Source organism: Triticum aestivum, chromosome 2B (genome assembly GCF_018294505.1).
Source record: "Triticum aestivum cultivar Chinese Spring chromosome 2B, IWGSC CS RefSeq v2.1, whole genome shotgun sequence".
Taxonomy (NCBI): Eukaryota; Viridiplantae; Streptophyta; class Magnoliopsida; order Poales; family Poaceae; genus Triticum; species Triticum aestivum.
This window is the reverse complement of record NC_057798.1, coordinates 104,220,151-104,239,047: the sequence shown is the minus strand read 5'-3', so window position 1 is coordinate 104,239,047 and position 18,897 is coordinate 104,220,151. Positions and strand designations below refer to the sequence as shown.

Here is an 18,897-nt window from a genome sequence, read left to right as displayed (position 1 = left end):
TGGTGTTCCGGGTGGCGTGAGTTGCGAAACTATTCCGTGTTGTTTCAAGTGTAGACCAAACTCGTAACTCAAATATTCTCCTCCACGATCAGATCGTAGAAATTTTATTTTCCTATTACGATGATTTTCTACTTCACTTTTCAGACTTGTGTTTCATCAAGTAGATATACCCATATCTGCTCAAATCATCTGTGAAGGTGAGAAAATAACGATATCCGCCGCGAGCCTCAACATTCATTGGACCACAAACATCAGTATGTATGATTTCCAACAAATCAGTTGCTCGCTCCATAGTTCCGGAGAACGGCGTTTTAGTCATCTTGCCCATGAGGCACGGTTCGCAAGTACCAAGTGATTCATAATCAAGTGATTCCAAAATTCCATCAGTATGGAGTTTCTTCATGCGCTTTACACCGATATGACCTAAACGGCAGTGCCACAAATAAGTTGCACTATCATTATTAACTCTGCATCTTTTGGTTTCAACACTATGAATATGTGTATCACTACTATCGAGATTCAATAAAAATAGACCACTCTTCAAGGGTGCATGACCATAAAAGATATTACTCATATAAATAGAACAACCATTATTCTCTGATTTAAATGAATAACCGTCTCGCATCAAACAAGATCCAGATATAATGTTCATGCTTAACACTGGCACCAAATAACAATTATTTAGGTCTAAAACTAATCCCGATGGTAGATGTAGAGGTAGCGTGCCGACCGCGATCACATCGACTTTGGAACCATTTCCCACGCGCATCGTCACCTCGTCCTTAGCCAATCTTCGCTTAATCCGTAGTCCCTGTTTCGAGTTGCAAATATTAGCAACAGAACCAGTATCAAATACCCAGGTGCTACTGCGAGCATTAGTAAGGTACACATCAATAACATGTATATCACATATACCTTTGTTCACTTTGCCATCCTTCTTATCCGCCAAATACTTGGGGCAGTTCCGCTTCCAGTGTCCAGTCTGCTTGCAGTAGAAGCACTCAGTTTCAGGCTTAGGTCCAGACTTGGGTTTCTTCTCTTGAGCAGCAACTTGCTTGTTGTTCTTTTTGAAGTTCCCCTTCTTCTTCCCTTTGCCCTTTTTCTTGAAACTGGTGGTCTTGTTAACCATCAACACTTGATGCTCCTTCTTGATTTCTACCTCCGCGGCTTTTAGCATCGCGAAGAGCTCGGGAATAGTCTTGTTCATCCCTTGCATATTATAGTTCATCACGAAGCTCTTGTAGCTTGGTGGCAGTGATTGAAGAATTCTGTCAATGACACTATCATCAGGAAGATTAACTCCCAGTTGAATCAAGTGATTATTATACCCAGACATTTTGAGTATGTGTTCACTGACAGAACTATTCTCCTCCATCTTGCAGCTGTAGAACTTATTGGAGACTTCATATCTCTCAATCTGGGCATTTGCTTGAAATATTAACTTCAACTCCTGGAACATCTCATATGCCCCATGACATTCAAAATGTCGTTGAAGATCCGGTTCTAAGCCGTAAAGCAAGGCACACTGAACTATCGAGTAGTCATCAGCTTTGCTCTGCCAGACGTTCTTAACATCGTCAGTTGCATCTGCAGCAGGCCTGGCACCCAGCGGTGCTTCCAGGACGTAACTTTTCTGTGCAGCAATGAGGATAATCCTGTAATTTCTACCATCATCTTTCAACTTTGCTTTCTCAAGGAACGCATTAAAATTCAACGGAACAACAGCACGAGCCATCTATCTACAAACAAACATAGACAAGCAAAATACTATCAGGTACTAAGTTTCATGATAAATTTAAGTTCAATTAATCATATTACTTAAGAACTCCCACTTAGACAGACATCTCTCTAGTCATCTAAGTGATCACGTGATCCAAATCAACTAAACCATGTCCGATCATCACGTGAGATGGAGTAGTTTCAATGGTGAACATCACTATGTTGATCATATCTACTATATGATTCACGCTCGACCTTTCGGTCTCCGTGTTCCGAGGCCATATCTGTATATGCTAGGCTCGTCAAGTATGACCTGAGTATTCCGCGTGTGCAACTGTTTTGCACCCGTTGTATTTGAACGTAGAGCCTATCACACCCGATCATCACGTGGTGTCTCAGCACGAAGAACTTTCGCAACGGTGCATACTCAGGGAGAACACTTCTTGATTATTAGTGAGAGATCATCTTAAAATGCTACCGTCAATCAAAGCAAGATAAGATGCATAAAGGATAAACATCACATGCAATCAATATAAGTGATATGATATGGCCATCATCATCTTGTGCTTGTGATCTCCATCTTCGAAGCACCGTCATGATCACCATCGTCACCGGCGCGACACCTTGATCTCCATCGTAGCATCGTTGTCGTTACGCCATCTATTGCTTCTACGACTATCGCTACCGCTTAGAGATAAAGTAAAGCAATTACAGGGCGTTTGCATTTCATACAATAAAGCGACAACCATATGGCTCCTGCCAGTTGCCGATAACTTCGGTTACAAAACATGATCATCTCATACAATATAATATAGCATCACGTCTTGACCATATCACATCACAACATGCCCTGCAAAAACAAGTTAGACGTCCTCTACTTTGTTGTTGCAAATTTTACGTGGCTGCTACGGGCTTTAGCAAGAACCGTTCTTACCTACGCATAAAAACCACAACGATAGTTCGTCAAGTTGGTGCTGTTTTAACCTTCGCAAGGACCTGGCGTAGCCACACTCGATTCAGCTAAAGTGAGAGAGACAGACACCCGCCAGCCACCTTTAAGCACGAGTGCTCGTAATGGTGAAACCAGTCTCGCGTAAGCGTACGCGTAATGTCGGTCCGGGCCGCTTCATCTCACAATACCGCCGAACCAAAGTATGACATGCTGGTAAGCAGTATGACTTGTATCGCCCACAACTCACTTGTGTTCTACTCGTGCATATAACATCAACGCATAAAACCTGGCTCGGATGCCACTGTTGGGGAACGTAGTAATTTCAAAAAATTCCTACACACACGCAAGATCACGGTGATGGCATAGCAACGAGAGGGGAGAGTATTGTCCACGTATCCTCGTAGACCGTAAGCGGAAGCATTAGCACAACGCGGTTGATGTAGTCGTACGTCTTCACGATCCGACCAATCCAAGCACCGAACGTACGGCACCTCCGAGTTCAGCACACGTTCAGCTCGATGACGATCCCCGGGCTCCGATCCAGCAAAGCTTCGGGGATGAGTTCCGTCAGCACGACGGCGTGGTGACGATGATGATGTTCTACCGGCGCAGGGCTTCGCCTAAACTCTGCGACGATATGACCGAGGTGGAATATGGTGGAGGGGGGCACCGCACATGGCTAAGGAACGATCCGTAGATCAACTTGTGTGTTATGGGGTGCCCCCCTGCCCCCGTATATAAAGGAGGGAGGGGGAGGTGCGGCCGGCCCCCTTGGGGTGCGCCTGGAGGAGTCCTACTCCCACCGGGAGTAGGACTCCCCCCTCTTGCCTTGGTGGAGAAGGAAAGGGGGGGAAGAGGAAAGGGGGGCGCCGCCCCCACCCCCCTTCTTTGTCCTATTCGGACTAGGGGGAGGGGGCGCGCGGCCTGCCCTGGCCGGCCCTCCTCTTCTCCCTCATGGCCCACTAAGGCCGATTAACCCTCGGGAGGGTTCCGGTAACCCCCCGGTGTTCCGGTAAAATCCCGATTTCACCCGGAACCTTTCCGATGTCCAAACATAGGCTTCCAATATATCAATCTTTATGTCTCGACCATTTTGAGACTCCTCGTCATGTCCGTGATCACATCCGGAACTCCGAACAAACTTCGATACATCAAAACTTATAAACTCATAATAAAACTGTCATCATAACGTTAAGCGTGCGGACCCTACGGGTTCGAGAACTATGTAGACATGACCTAGAACTATTCTCGGTCAATAACCAATAGCGGAACCTGGATGCCCATATTGGTTCCTACATATTCTACGAAGATGTTTATCGGTCAAACCGCATAAAAACATACGTTCTTCCCTTTGTCGTCGGTATGTTACTTGCCCGAGATTTGATCGTCGGTATCCAATACCTAGTTCAATCTCGTTACCGGCAAGTCTCTTTACTCGTTCCGTAATGCATATTCTCGTAACCAACTCATTTGGTCACATTGCTTGCAAGGCTTATAATGATGTGCATTACCGAGAGGGCCCAGAGATACCTCTCCGACAATCGGAGTGACAAAACCTAATCTCGAAATACGCCAACTCAACATGTACCTTCGGAGACACCTGTAGTACTCCTTTATAATCACCCAGTTACGTTGTGACGTTTGGTAGTACCCAAAGTGTTCCTCAGGTAAACGGGAGTTGCATAATTCTCATAGTTACAGTAACATGTATAAGTCATGAAGAAAGCAATAGCAACATACTAAACGATCAAGTGCTAGGCTAACGGAATGGGTCATGTCAATCACATCATTCTCCTAATGATGTGATCTCATTAATCAAATGACAACACATGTCTATGGTTAGGAAACATAACCATCTTTGATTAACGAGCTAGTCAAGTAGAGGCATACTAGTGACTATATGTTTGTCTATGTATTCACACATGTATCATGTTTCCGGTTAATACAATTCTAGCATGAATAATAAACATTTATCATGATATGAGGAAATAAATAATAACTTTATTATTGCCTCTAGGACATATTTCCTTCACAGGTCTGGTATACAGCATGGCATACATAATAGATCCTATGGCTGAGGCATAGGGGATGACGCTCATCTCTTCTTTATCTTTTGCCGTGGTCGGGCATTGAGCCGAGCTCAATCTCACACCTTGCAGTACAGGCAAGAACCCTTTCTTGGATTGATCCATTTTGAACTTCTTCAAAATATTATCAAGGTATGTGCTTTGTGAAAGACCTATGAGGCATCTCGATCTATCCCTATAGATCTTGATGCCTAATATGTAAGCAGCTTCTCCAAGGTCCTTCATTGAAAAACACTTATTCAAGTAGGCCTTAATGATGTCCAAGAATTCTATATCATTTCCCATCAAAAGTATGTCATCTACATATAATATGAGAAATGCTACAGAGCTCCCACTCACTTTCTTGTAAACGCAGGCTTCTCCATAAGTCTGCATAAACCCAAACGCTTTGATCATCTCATCAAAGCGAATGTTCCAACTCCGAGATGCTTGCACCAGCCCATAAATGGATCGCTGGAGCTTGCATACTTTGTTAGCATTCTTAGGATCGACAAAACCCTCCGGCTGCATCATATACAGTTCTTCCTTAAGATGCCCGTTAAGGAATGCCGTTTTGACGTCCATCTGCCATATCTCATAATCATAGTATGCGACAATTGCTAACATGATTCGGACGGACTTAAGCTTCGCTACGGGAGAGAAAGTCTCATCGTAGTCAATCCCTTGAACTTGTCGACAACCCTTAGCGACAAGTCGAGCTTTATAGATGGTGACATTACCATCCGCGTCCGTCTTCTTCTTAAAGATCCATTTATTTTCTATCGCTCGCCGATCATCGGGCAAGTCAGTCAAAGTCCATACTTTGTTTTCATACATGGATTCTATCTCAGATTTCATGGCTTCTAGCCATTTGTTGGAATCTGGGCCCGCCATCGCTTCTTCATAGTTCGAAGGTTCACCGTTGTCTAACAACATGATTTCCAGGACAGGGTTGCCATACCACTCTAGTGTGGAACGTGTCCTTGTGGACCTACGAAGTTCAGTAGCAACTTGATAAGAAGTACCTTGATCATCATCATTAATTTCCTCTCCAGTCGGTGTAGGCACCACAAGAACATTTTCCTGAGCTGCACTACTTTCCGGTTCAAGAGGTAGTACTTCATCGAGTTCTACTTTCCTCCCACTTACTCCTTTCGAGAGAAACTCTTTTTCCAGAAAGGATCCGTTCTTGGCAACAAAGGTCTTGCCTTCGGATCTTAAGTAGAAGGTATACCCAATGGTTTCCTTAGGGTATCCTATGAAGACGCATTTTTTCGACTTGGGTTCGAGCTTTTCAGGTTGAAGTTTCTTGACATAAGCATCGCATCCCCAAACTTTTAGAAACGACAGCTTAGGTTTCTTCTCAAACCATAATTCATACGGTGTCGTCTCAACGGATTTAGACGGTGCCCTATTTAAAGTGAATGTAGCTGTCTCTAGAGCGTATCCCCAAAATGATAGCGGTAAATCTGTAAGAGACATCATAGATCGCACCATATCCAATAGAGTGCGATTACGATGTTCGGACACACCGTTATGCTGAGGTGTTACAGGCGGCGTGAGTTGTGAAACGTTTCCACATTTTCTTAAGTGTGTACCAAATTCGTGACTTAAATATTCTCCTCCACGATCCGATCGTAAGAATTTTATCTTTCGGTCATGTTGATTCTCTACTTCATTCTGAAATTCCTTGAACTTTTCAAAGGTCTCAGACTTGTGTTTCATCAAGTAGACATACCCATATCTACTCAAGTCATCAGTGAGAGTGAGAACATAACGATATCCTCCGCGAGCCTCGACGCTCATTGGACCGCACACATCGGTATGTATGATTTCCAATAAGTTGGTTGCTCGCTCCATTGTTCCGGAGAACGGAGTCTTGGTCATTTTACCCATGAGGCATGGTTCGCACGTGTCAAATGATTCATAATCGAGAGACTCTAAAAGTCCATCAGCATGGATCTTCTTCATGTGCTTGACACCAATGTGACCAAGGCGGCAGTGCCACAAGTATGTGGGACTATCGTTATCAACTTTACATCTTTTGGTATTCACGCTATGAATATGTGTAACATTACGTTCGAGATTCATTAAGAATAAACCATTGACCATCGGGGCATGACCATAAAACATATCTCTCATATAAATAGAACAACCATTATTCTCGGATTTAAATGAGTAGCCATCTCATATCAAACAAGATCCAGATACAATGTTCATGCTCAAACTTGGCACTAAATAACAATTATTGAGGTTTAAAACTAATCCCGTAGGTAAATGTAGAGGTAGCGTGCCGACGGCGATCACATCGACCTTGGAACCATTCCCGACGCGCATCGTCACCTCGTCCTTCGCCAGTCTCCGCTTATTCCGCAGCTCCTGCTGTGAGTTACAAATGTGAGCAACGGCACCGGTATCAAATACCCAGGAGTTACTACGAGTACTGGTAAGGTACACATCAATTACATGTATATCAAATATACCTTTAGTGTTGCCGGCCTTCTTGTCCGCTAAGTATCTGCGGCAGTTCCGCTTCCAGTGACCCTTCCCTTTGCAATAAAAGCACTCAGTCTCAGGCTTGGGTCCATTCTTTGACTTCTTCCCGGCAACTGGCTTACCAGGCGCGGCAACATCTTTGCTGTCCTTCTTGAAGTTCTTCTTACCCTTGCCCTTCTTGAACTTAGTGGTCTTATTGACCATCAACACTTGATGTTCTTTCTTGATTTCAACCTCTGCTGACTTCAGCATTGAGAATACTTCAGGAATGGTCTTCACCATCCCCTGCATATTGTAGTTCAACACAAAGCTCTTGTAGCTTGGTGGGAGCGACTGAAGGATTCTGTCAATGACCGCCTCTTCCGGGAGGTTGATCTCCAACTGGGACAGGCGGTTGTGCAACCCAGACATTTTGAGTATGTGCTCACTGATAGAACTGTTTTCCTCCATCTTACAACTATAGAACTTGTCGGAGACTTCATATCTCTCGACCCGGGCATGAGCTTGGAAAACCATTTTCAGCTCCTCGAACATCTCATATGCTCCGTGCTTCTCAAAACGCTTTTGGAGCCCCGGTTCTAAGCTGTAAAGCATGCCGCACTGAACGAGGGAGTAATCATCAGCACGTGATTGCCAAGTGTTCATAATGTCTTGGTTCTCTGGGATGGGTGCTTCACCTAGCGGTGCATCTAGGACATAATCTTTCTTGGCTGCTATGAGGATGATCCTCGGGTTCCAGACCCAGTCTGAATAGTTGCTGCCATCATCTTTCAGCTAGGTTTTCTCTAGGAACGCGTTGAAGTTCTTGTTGCCATGAGCGTTGGCCATTTGATCTACAAGACATATTTTGCAAAAGTTTTAGACTAAGTTCATGATAATTAAGTTCATCTAATCAAATTATTTAATGAACTCCCACTCAGATTAGACATCCCTCTAGTCATCTAAGTGTTACACAATCCGAGTCGACTAGGCCGTGTCCGATCATCACGTGAGCCAGACTAGTCATCATCGGTGAACATCTCCATGTTGATCGTATCTTCCATACGACTCATGTTCGACCTTTCGGTCTCTGTGTTCCGAGGCCATGTCTGTACATGCTAGGCTCGTCAAGTTAACCCTAAGTGTTCTGCATGTGTAAATCTATCTTACACCCATTGTATGTGAACGTAAGGATCTATCACACCCGATCATCACGTGGTGCTTCGAAACGACGAACTTTAGCAACGGTGCACAGTTAGGGGGAACACTTTCTTGAGATTATTATAAGGGATCATCTTATTTACTACCGCCGTTCTAAGTAAACAAGATGCATAAAACATAATAAACATCACATGCAATTATATAGTAGTGACATGATATGGCCAATATCATATAGCTCCTTCGATCTCCATCTTCGGGGCTCCATGATCATCTTCGTCACCGGCATGACACCATGATCTCCATCATCATGATCTCCATCATTGTGTCTTCATGAAGTTGTCATGCCAACGACTACTTCTACTTCTATGGCTAACGCGTTTAGCAATAAAGTAAAGTAATTTACATGGCGTTCTTCAATGACACGCAGGTCATACAAAAATAAAGACAACTCCTATGGCTCCTGCCGGTTGTCATACTCATCGACATGCAAGTCGTGATTCCTATTACAAGAACATGATCTCATACATCACAATATATCATTCATCATTCATCACAACTTCTGGCCATATCACATCACATGACAATTGCTGCAAAAACAAGTTAGACGTCCTCTAATTGTTGTTGCATCTTTTACGTGGCTGCAATTGGGTTCTAGCAAGAACGTTTTCTTACCTACGAATAACCACAACGTGATTTTGTCAACTTCTATTTACCCTTCATAAGGACCCTTTTCATCTAATCCGCTCCAACTAAAGTAGGAGAGACAGACACCCGCTAGCCACATTATGCAACTAGTGCATGTCAGTCGGTGGAACCTGTCTCACGTAAGCGTACGTGTAAGGTCGGTCCGGGCCGCTTCATCCCACAATACCGCTGAAGCAAGAAAAGACTAGTAGCGGCAAGCAAGTTGACAAGATCTACGCCCACAACAAAATTGTGTTCTACTCGTGCAATAGAGAACTACGCATAGACCTAGCTCATGATGCCACTGTTGGGGAACGTTGCAGAAAATTAAAAATTTTCCTACGGTTTCACCAAGATCCATCTATGAGTTCATCTAAGCAACGAGTCATGGGAGAGAGATTGCATCTACATACCACTTGTAGATCGCGTGCGGAAGCGTTCAAGGGAATGGGGATGATGGAGTCGTACTCGCCGTGATCCAAATCATCGATGACCAAGTGCTGAATGGACAGCACCTCCGCGTTCAACACACATACGGAATGTACGACGTCTCCTCCTTCTTGATCCAGCAAGGGGGAAGGAGAGGTTGAGGAAGAAGGCTCCAGCAGCAGCACGATGGCGTGATGATGGTGGAGAGGCAGTACTCCGGCAGGGCTTCGCCAAGCACTCAACAGAGGAGGAGAGGTGTTAGGGAGGGGAGGGGCTGCGCCTTGGATCAGGTGTTCAACCTTCCCCTCGCCCCTCTATTTATAGGGGAAGGGGGAAGGGGGCCGGCCCCCTCTAGATGAGATCTAGAGGGGGGGCGGCGGCCGAGGAGGGGGGCTTGCCCCCCAAGCAAGGGGGGCACCCCCACTAGGGTCCCCCCCAACCCTAGGCGCATGGGCCCAAGGGGGGGGCGCCCAGCCTACCAGGGGCTGGTTCCCTGCCCCTTGCGGCTCACGTGGCCCTCCAAGAGGGGTGGCCCCTCCCGGTGGACCCCCGGACCCCCTCCGGTGGCCCCGGTACAATACCGATATGCCCCCGAAACTTTCCGGTGTCCGTATGACAACTTCCCATATATAAATCTTCACCTTCGGACCATTCCAAGACTCCTCGTGACATCCGGGATCTCATCCGGGACTCCGAACAACATTCGGTAATCACATACAAGTCTTCCTAATAACCCTAGCGTCACCGAACCTTAAGTGTGTAGACCCTACGGGTTCGGGAGACATGCAGACATGACCGAGACGGCTCTCCGGTCAATAACCAACAGCGGGATCTGGATACCCATGTTGTCTCCCACATGCTCCTCGATGATGTCATCGGATGAACCACGATGTCGAGGATTCGATCAACCCCGTATACTATTCCCTTTGTCAATCGGTACATTACTTGCCCGAGACTCGATCGTCGGTATCCCAATACCTCGTTCAGTCTCGTTACCGGCAAGTCACTTTACTCGTACCGTAATGCATGATCCCGTGACCAAACACTTGGTCACTTTGAGCTCATAATGATGATGCACTATCGAGTGGGCCCAGTGATACCTCTCCGTCATACGGAGTGACAAATCCCAGTCTCGATCCGTGTCAACCCAACAGACACTTTTGGAGATACCTGCAGTGCACCTTTATAGTCACCCAGTTACGTTGTGACGTTTGGTACACCCAAAGCACTCCTACGGTATCCGGGAGTTACACGATCTCATGGTCTAAGGAAAAGATACTTGACATTGGAAAAGCTCTAGCAAAACGAACTACACGATCTTGTGCTATGCTTAGGATTGGGTCTTGTCCATCACGTCATTCTCCTAATGACGTGATCCCGTTGCCAATGACATCTAATGTCCATAGTCAGGAAACCATGACTATCTGTTGACCAACGAGCTAGTCAACTAGAGGCTTACTAGGGGCGTATTGTGGTCTATGTATTCACACGTGTATTACGATTTCCGGATAATACAATTATAGCATGAATAAAAGACAATTATCATGAACAAGGAAATATAATAATAATCCTTTTATTATTGCCTCTAGGGCATATTTCCAATAGTCTTCCTCTCTCGGATCTTGGCCATCTTATAGATGTCCCTTTCACCTTTCTTCGTGCCTAACCGTTGGTAGAGGTCCTCATATGCCTGACCCCTTGCTTCACTGGCAGCTCGCTTTGCGGCCTTCTTCGCCATCTTGTACTTCACTATGTTGTCTACACTCCTGTCCAGGTATAGGCGTCTGAAGCAATCTTTCTTCTCTTTAATCGCCTTTTGGACATCATCATTCCACCACCAGGTATCCTTATCTTTACTTCTCCTTCCCCTTGACACTCCAAACTCCTTCGAGGCCACCTTACGAATGCAAGTCGCCATCTTCATCCACACATTGTCCGCATCCCCTCCTTCCTCCCAAGGGCCCTCCTTAATGACCCTCTCCTTGAACGCCAGAGCTACCTCCCCCTTGAGCTTCCACCACTTCGTTCTAGCGACTTTGGCACGCTTACCCCGCTGGACATGAATCCGAAGCAGAAGTCAGCAACCACCAGCTTATGCTGAGGTACAACACTCTCTCCAGGTATCACCTTACACTCTAGGCACACACGCCTATCTTCTCTTCTCGAGAGGATGAAATCAATCTGGCTAGAGTGTTGGCAACTATGACAACTACTAAAAGTCACCAGATGCGATTCTCTCTTTCTAAAGAGGGTGTTAGCTACAATCATGTCGTAGGCTAGAGCAAAGCTTAAGACGTCTTCTCCTTCTCGTTTCCTGATGCCATACCCAAAGCCCCCATGCACCCCTTCAAAACCTGTGTTAGATGTACCTACATGGTCATTGTGGTCTCCTCCTATGAAGAGCTTCTCGCCAATCGACACACTCCTAACCATGTCTTCCAGGCCTTTCCATAACTCCTTCTTGGTGTTCTCATTGTGGCCTACTTGCAGAGCATACACGTTGATAACATTGAGAACTAAGTCCCCAACTACTAGCTTGACCAGGATAATCCGGTCCCCACGTCACTTGACGTCTACCACTTCATACTTGAGGCTCTTGTTGATCAAGATGCCTACACCATTTCTGTTTGCAGTCGTCCCCGTGTACCACAGCTTGAAGCCGGTATCCTCCACCTCCTTCGCCTTTTGCCCCCTCCATTTGGTTTCCTGGACGCAAAGGATATCAACACCTCTCCTCACCGCTGCATCAACTAGCTCCCGAAGCTTTCCTGTCAGAGACCCTACGTTCCAGCTACCTAAGCGAATCCTCCTAGGCTCGGCTAGCTTTCTTACCCTTCGCACTCGTCGAGTCAAATGCAAAGACCCTTGCTCATTTTCCACTACATCCGGGCGCCGATGTACCACACCACTAAGGATGCGACGACCCGATCCTCGCTCACTTGCCATCGTATCCGGATCAAGATACGGCGCATCACCAGGGGGTGACGACCCGACCCTTGCCCATTAACAAAAATATTTTCAAATTTTAAAAATATATGTGAATTCAAAAAATAGACATGAAATTTAGAGATGTTCCTAATTTCAAAAAAGTATTCATTTTTTTAAATCATGAACTCAAAAATTTCCATGAATAATAATTATCTTATGAATTTACCTTTTTAATGAATATTAAGTAATGCTCATGAATTAAAAAAATATTTCTGAATTTCACTATATCCTAAACTTGAAAAATGCTCACGAATTTTAAAAATGTTTGATTATTCATAAAATTTTAAAATGAACACACAGATCTAAAAAAATAATATACCAAAAGTAATCCGAAGAAAATCATAGAAAGAAACCTGTTCCGATGGAAAACACGTAGGAGAAACGCCAAATGGGTCAGTTCATGTAGCAGTACTACCGAGGGTGTGCGTTTGCGTGGTATTCCGGTGTTACTACGAGGGGAATAGTAGGATTGGTCGCGGCGAATTTGTCAAAATAACTAATTACGTGTTACCTCTTACAAAAGTCATTCCCACCTTCTCTGCCGCTGACAACTGGTGCATTTCATGTGCGCTATTTATTGCAACCTTGGATTTCCTTTTTTTTTCATAGATTCTATTTTCGTAACATTTTATCGCTAAAACCATGCATTTAAATCACAAACCATTTTCACCTTTGAATTTTTGCGTTAAGATCTTTGAAACTAGATATCATATTAATAGGTTACAACGAACTTTTTCCTCAAAAAATAGGAATAAAATAACAAAAAAAATCCAAAAAATCCGAAAAAACAAAAAAATAATCCAAAACCGAAAACCCGAAAGCACAACCATGCTTTTATATTTTCTAGGAAGCACATTTGAGCTTCCTGTGGAAGCATAGACTGTGCTCTTCTCGCAAATAAGCAATGTTTACTGAAAAGAAAAATCCGCCAAAACTCAGAAAAAACCAAGCAAAAATTGAAAAGCCAAAAAAAACAATAACACATGCAGGAAAGGAAAAAAATTGAAATTCCGAGGGTGACCTAGTGCACAACACGTGGGGGTTGTTGGGCGCAATACTTGGTGCGCTCTCAAGCCGAAAAAGTGACCTCTCGTGGGAGTCATCCAAAAAGTAATCCCTTAATTAGCGAAATTACTACGTAAGGAGTACTTGTTGCAAAGACCACTCCCACCTACCCAGGTTGCGACAAGTGGCGCGCTGCATGTGCACAACCTGAGAGTTTTCCCCTTTTCGTAGATTCATTTATTCAAAACGCTTTATCTCTTAAACTGTGCATCCAGATCTCGAACCGTTTTCACCGTTGGATTCCTCGCATCGAGATCTTCAAAACTATATCCCATGTTGATAGGTTTTCACGAACTTTTTTTATGAAAAAAAACAAACAAAAAAACCGAATCGGGAGCACAGAATTTTTTCCCTTGTCGAAAGGGGCACGCCCGTGCCTCCCGCGGAATCACAACTGTGCCTCTCGTGAAAGGAAAAAAAAGAGAAAAAACATTTTTTTTGTTTCCGAGGAGGCACGGCCATGCCTCTAGCGAAAGCACAACCATACTTCTCACGGAAGCAAAATCATGCCTCTCGCGAAAGATAAAAAAACAAAATACATGTTTTCTGTTTCCGAAAGGCACAATCATGCCTCTCGTGAAAGCACAACCGTACCTCTCGCGAAAGCAAAACCGTGCCTCTTTCGAAAAAAACAGAAAACACATTTTTTCCCGTTTCCGAGATACACGGCCGTGCCTCTTGCAAAAACAAAACCGTGCCTCTCTCGAAAGCAAAACCGTGCCTCCCACGGAAGGAAAACAAACAGAAAATGCGTTTTCTTTCAGTTTCCGAGAGTCACGGCCGTGAATCTCGCGAAAGCAAAACCGTGCCTCTCGCGAGAAAAATAAAATAAAATACGTTTTTTCGCGCAATTTTTTTTTTCAGTTTTTTTGTTCCAAAAGTTAAGGAAGATCGGTGGAAAACCGAAACGTCGAAAACCCGAAAAAACCCGTTTAAAAAGCCAAAAACGCGTGCGAAAAAATAAAAATAAAAACAAAATCCGGAGGAAACATCCAGAGCGCGACACGCAGCGGGCGGCTGAGAACGCGCCAAGTGAGGAGCGCTCGTTAACTAGTTGCTCGTTAACTCCCCGAATCTGCACCTCCTCACGTTAAATGCTCAATTGCTGTATGGGCCTCAGTTACCTTCGAAGTTCGAACCTAAAGCCCAACTTATCCCGCTAATATCCAATGTCGCGGAGACCCAACGAGCCAGCCCAGTCACTTGTGACATGAGAATGGCAGCCCACAAGGCCTATATATAGCGCGCGACCCCTCTCTCGCTCGCCCTTGTAACCCTAGCCGCCTGCGCGCCGCCACACGAACCCCCCACCCAACCCGAGCGAGCACCGGCCGAGGAGGAAGAGGAAGGTGAGATGGCTCGCGGCACGGCGGCGACGGCGGCGGCGGCTGCCAAGGGCAAGAAGAAGGGGTCCGTCTCCTTCGTGATCGACTGCACCAAGCCCGTGGAGGACAAGATCATGGAGATCGCGTCGCTGGAGAAGTTCCTCCAGGAGCGCATCAAGGTCGCCGGCGGCAAGGCCGGGAATCTCGGCGACTCCGTCACCGTCACGCGCGACAAGAGCAAGGTCACCGTCACCTCCGACGGCGCCTTCTCCAAGAGGTATACGCCGCGCGCCCTTCCACGCTCCATCGTCCCTTTGCCTGTGTGTGATAGATCTGAGAACTAAGCATGAGCTTGGATTGGTTCATTTTGCGGTGACGTAGTTGCGATTGGCCAATATGTCTGTTGTTTCGATTGTTGCTGTATATTGCTCTGTACCGTATGAGATACATGCCCAAGTTGTCTGTAGCTGCAGGAAGAACCATCTCTATCATGACTGAGCGTTCTAGCTTTCACCTTTGTACAGAGCGTTCTAGCTTTTCCTAAATGCAAATGTCTAACTCAATTAGCTGAATATTTTTCGATTGTCAACAGTATTCAAAACTTGAATGCCACAATATATATCATGATCCTTTAAGTGTATTGTTTGCACTTTATTTTGTTTGTGCAGCTTGAGTATTTGTAGCTAACACCATTGGAACATAAAACGAGATAACTTGCTTTGTCTGAATGCCCTAACTTATCATTGCCTTGGCATTGGAGCTTATCTTTACCTTTCCTAAACACTGAACATTTAGGCCAGTTAGTTATATTCATTATTGAACATTGGTTGAAGTGGAAGAAAGATAGACGATGGCTTGTTTTCTTTCTGTTTGTACAACAATTTGCATGCTATTAGCACTGCCCATCTTTTATTGCCATTTAGCCTAATCACATCATTCTTCTGCTTTCTCAGGTACCTCAAGTACTTGACAAAGAAGTACTTGAAGAAGCACAACGTGCGGGACTGGCTTCGTGTGATCGCAGCCAACAAGGAGCGCAACGTGTACGAGCTCCGGTACTTCAACATCGCTGAGAACGAGGGCGAGGAGGAGGATTAGAGTGCATTGTTATATTGTAGTGCTTGTTGAGTTTTGATACTTGATCTGAGTACCTCCTAGTTATCCACCTATCTTATGTTGTGCTCTGTTGAACATGAATGGTTTAATTTGAAGAATCCTTATATTTTGCCTCCCCTTGACTGTGGGTCCATATGTCTGAACCTATAGACAAATATTATGGAGATTTGTTCCAGTTTTCACCTGAACTGCTGTGTGTTAGGGTGGTGCTTTTCACTCTTGAAGTTTTGGTCAATCTGATTTTGAGCCCCTTGCTCCATTAGTGCTACGCTAATGTCTGTGTGAACATTTTTAGCCATCCTGCTCACTGGTCTGGATGTCTCCTGGAATCCTGCAAATGGCATCAAATTGGGGTAGATGGCCGCCATGTTGGACTATAACATCCTCCGCCATCTTATGTTGCGCTCTATTTAATATGGATGATTTAATTTGAAGAATTCTTATATTTTGTTGCCTCAACTAATATGGTTCTCGTTTAATTTGAAGAATTTTTATATTTTGTCGCCTCAACTAATATGGTTCTGGGTTAATTTGAAGAATTCTTATATTTTGTCGCCTCAACTAATATGGTTCTGGGTTAATTTGAAGAATTCTTATATTTTGTCGCCTCAACTAATATGGTTCTGGTTTAATTTGAAGAATTCCTATATTTTGTCGCCTCAACTAATATGGTTCTGCTTTTCATTCTGAAGTTTTCTCCTGTCTGATTTTGAGACCTTTTGGTGATGATTTGCAGTTGCCACTCAAGTGCTGGCCTGAGTTCTCCCATTCTCAAGATCCTGATAAGCATGTTTCGATAACGTCGACCTTCCAAGAAATTCAGCCTGATGTTTGCTGCTATCAAATTGACATACCATATTAATAGGGATGATATCATTCGGCTAAGCTTTTATCCAAACAGCATTAAAAACCTTGAATTGGTCCTAGTTTCCAACATCTCATTGCTCATTATGCTTGAAAAACATTAACAGGCGATTAATACTCTGTACAAACAACACTAAAGCCGTGAATTGGCCCCAATTTTCTTAAGAGAGAAGCAGAAGCAATTTCCTTTGCTAGCATCATGACAGGCGTTGCCGACGAAAGGCTACTGACTCAGCATCCACCACCCCATTCTTCTCTCCCAAATTCCCAGCCCTAGTTTCGGCTCGCCCTCTTAATCGTAACGTTTAGCCTATCAACGTCTTGTCAAAATTGTGGTAGGTAACCTGTCCTTGCACAAGCCAGCAAACAATTCTTTAGAAGAACCCTCTTGTGAGCTGAGTGAAAGTTCCGGTACAAGTGCGTAACACAAAACATGATGCTTTGAATTTAAACTCCTTTTGTGTTGCTGGATGGCTTATATGACATGATAGTACAGGCTGCCGTGTGGTCAAAAACCCTACTGTTCCGCTCTAGCAAGATGAAAAGCGAAGCGTCGCGGCGATGACTATATTGACTTCCTTGCGGTTCGCCGAGCCGACGGACGATGTGACAAAAGGCCACCACTCCTGAAGCTCCCGCGGTCCCGCTCCCGCCGGAATGAACCGATGCAGGCAAAATGGCAGGAGGGTGTGGTGCCACACTTCGCGAGAGAACGAGCAGCCTAGAAACATTAGACGATCTGGCAGGTTCATAGCTGGCACTGCGTGGTGTTTGGGAGTCCACGACGCAACAGACGATCGGCAGTCCATAGCCGGTTCATAACTGCTAGCCATGTGAAAATCTTCACCTCAAGGGGAGCCCATGACTGCCATATCTCCGCTGCGCAAGGGGCGAACTCACGCCCTTGGAAGAATGCCCGGTATGTGTCACGTGACGAGTAGGATCCTTTTGCTGCTAGTTTCCACGCAAAGGTATCGGGTGCTGCCGTGAGCTGGTAGTGGCCTAGCGCCTCCCAAAGGTCAAGGAACTCTGCAAAGGCCAGGACAGTGGGCGCTTCTCTTAGAGCATCTCCAACAGGCACGCAACCCGCGGCGCGCTAAAAATCAGAATACAGCGCCGGATGAGCCAGGTTTTGCCCGCGACGGTGCGCAGCGGCCGCCGTAAAATAAAGCGCGCCCGAACCACTCCAGCAGGTGCACTATATTTCATTTTTTTTCTTGACGATTGGATACATAGCATACAAATATGGAGATAGTTCGACACATATCCTGCTTTTACGGTACAAAATGCCTACATCTAGACTTCTCCAACGATATATAGTTCTACTTCGTCCACATAGCCTGCTTCTACGATACAAAATAAAACGAAAAACTACTACTACTCGTCATTCTCCGACTCGGACTCTGCCTCGATGATGTCCTCCTTCGACGTCTGAGCATAGGCGTCAAGGAACCGCTCGTCGCGGGAGTCCCATGACGACGCATCTCCTAGCGCCATGTTGTATTTAGCGACCGCCTTCCGCGTTCGCTTGTCCTCGCGATAGGCGGCTCGCTCCTTCCTTCTCTCCTCCCTCTTCGCCCTCCTCTCGGCGAAGAACTGTTCCTCGTTGATGATGTCTTGCGGGAAGCGTTACCTCCACAGCGCCATGGCTTCCTCGTCCATCTCGGCCAGGCTAAGACGGCGCTCCCGCCTCCGGTGTTTGCGACGATCCTCGTCAGTGATAAGCCGCGGGAAAGGCACCAACACCCGTGCCCACTCCCACGTCACCACGTCGGTGAAGTTCATGTCCCAACGGGACCGCCGGAGGCGCCACGCCGCAGCGTCGTACGCGTGAGCGCCATCCTGGGCAGTGTAGAAGGTTCCGAGGCCGAGGCGCACGCCGCCGCCCGACCGAATTGAGGCGGAATAGGTGCCGGACGGGCGCACGCAGATGCGTGGTAGCCCGAACCTCCCCGGCGGCGAGGCGGCATGGTGCGCGGTGGTGTCATGTCGGCGGCGAGGAGAGAAAGCAGTGGAGGGAGCGAGAGAGAGCGGCAGAGGGCGCTGCAATTTT

The 18,897-nt window shown here is 45.7% G+C and overlaps 1 protein-coding gene across 1 annotated transcript; it reads left to right on the top strand.

The window, feature by feature from the left end:
* The first annotated feature begins 14,803 nt into the window (after nt 1-14,803).
* Nucleotides 14,804-16,168, top strand: LOC123043723 (60S ribosomal protein L22-2). The gene is made up of 2 exons (XM_044466263.1): nt 14,804-15,141; nt 15,818-16,168. The coding sequence occupies exons 1-2, from the start codon at nt 14,894-14,896 to the stop codon at nt 15,960-15,962; spliced, it is 393 nt and encodes a 130-aa protein (XP_044322198.1). The 5' UTR covers nt 14,804-14,893; the 3' UTR covers nt 15,963-16,168.
* Nucleotides 16,169-18,897: the final 2,729 nt, after the last annotated feature.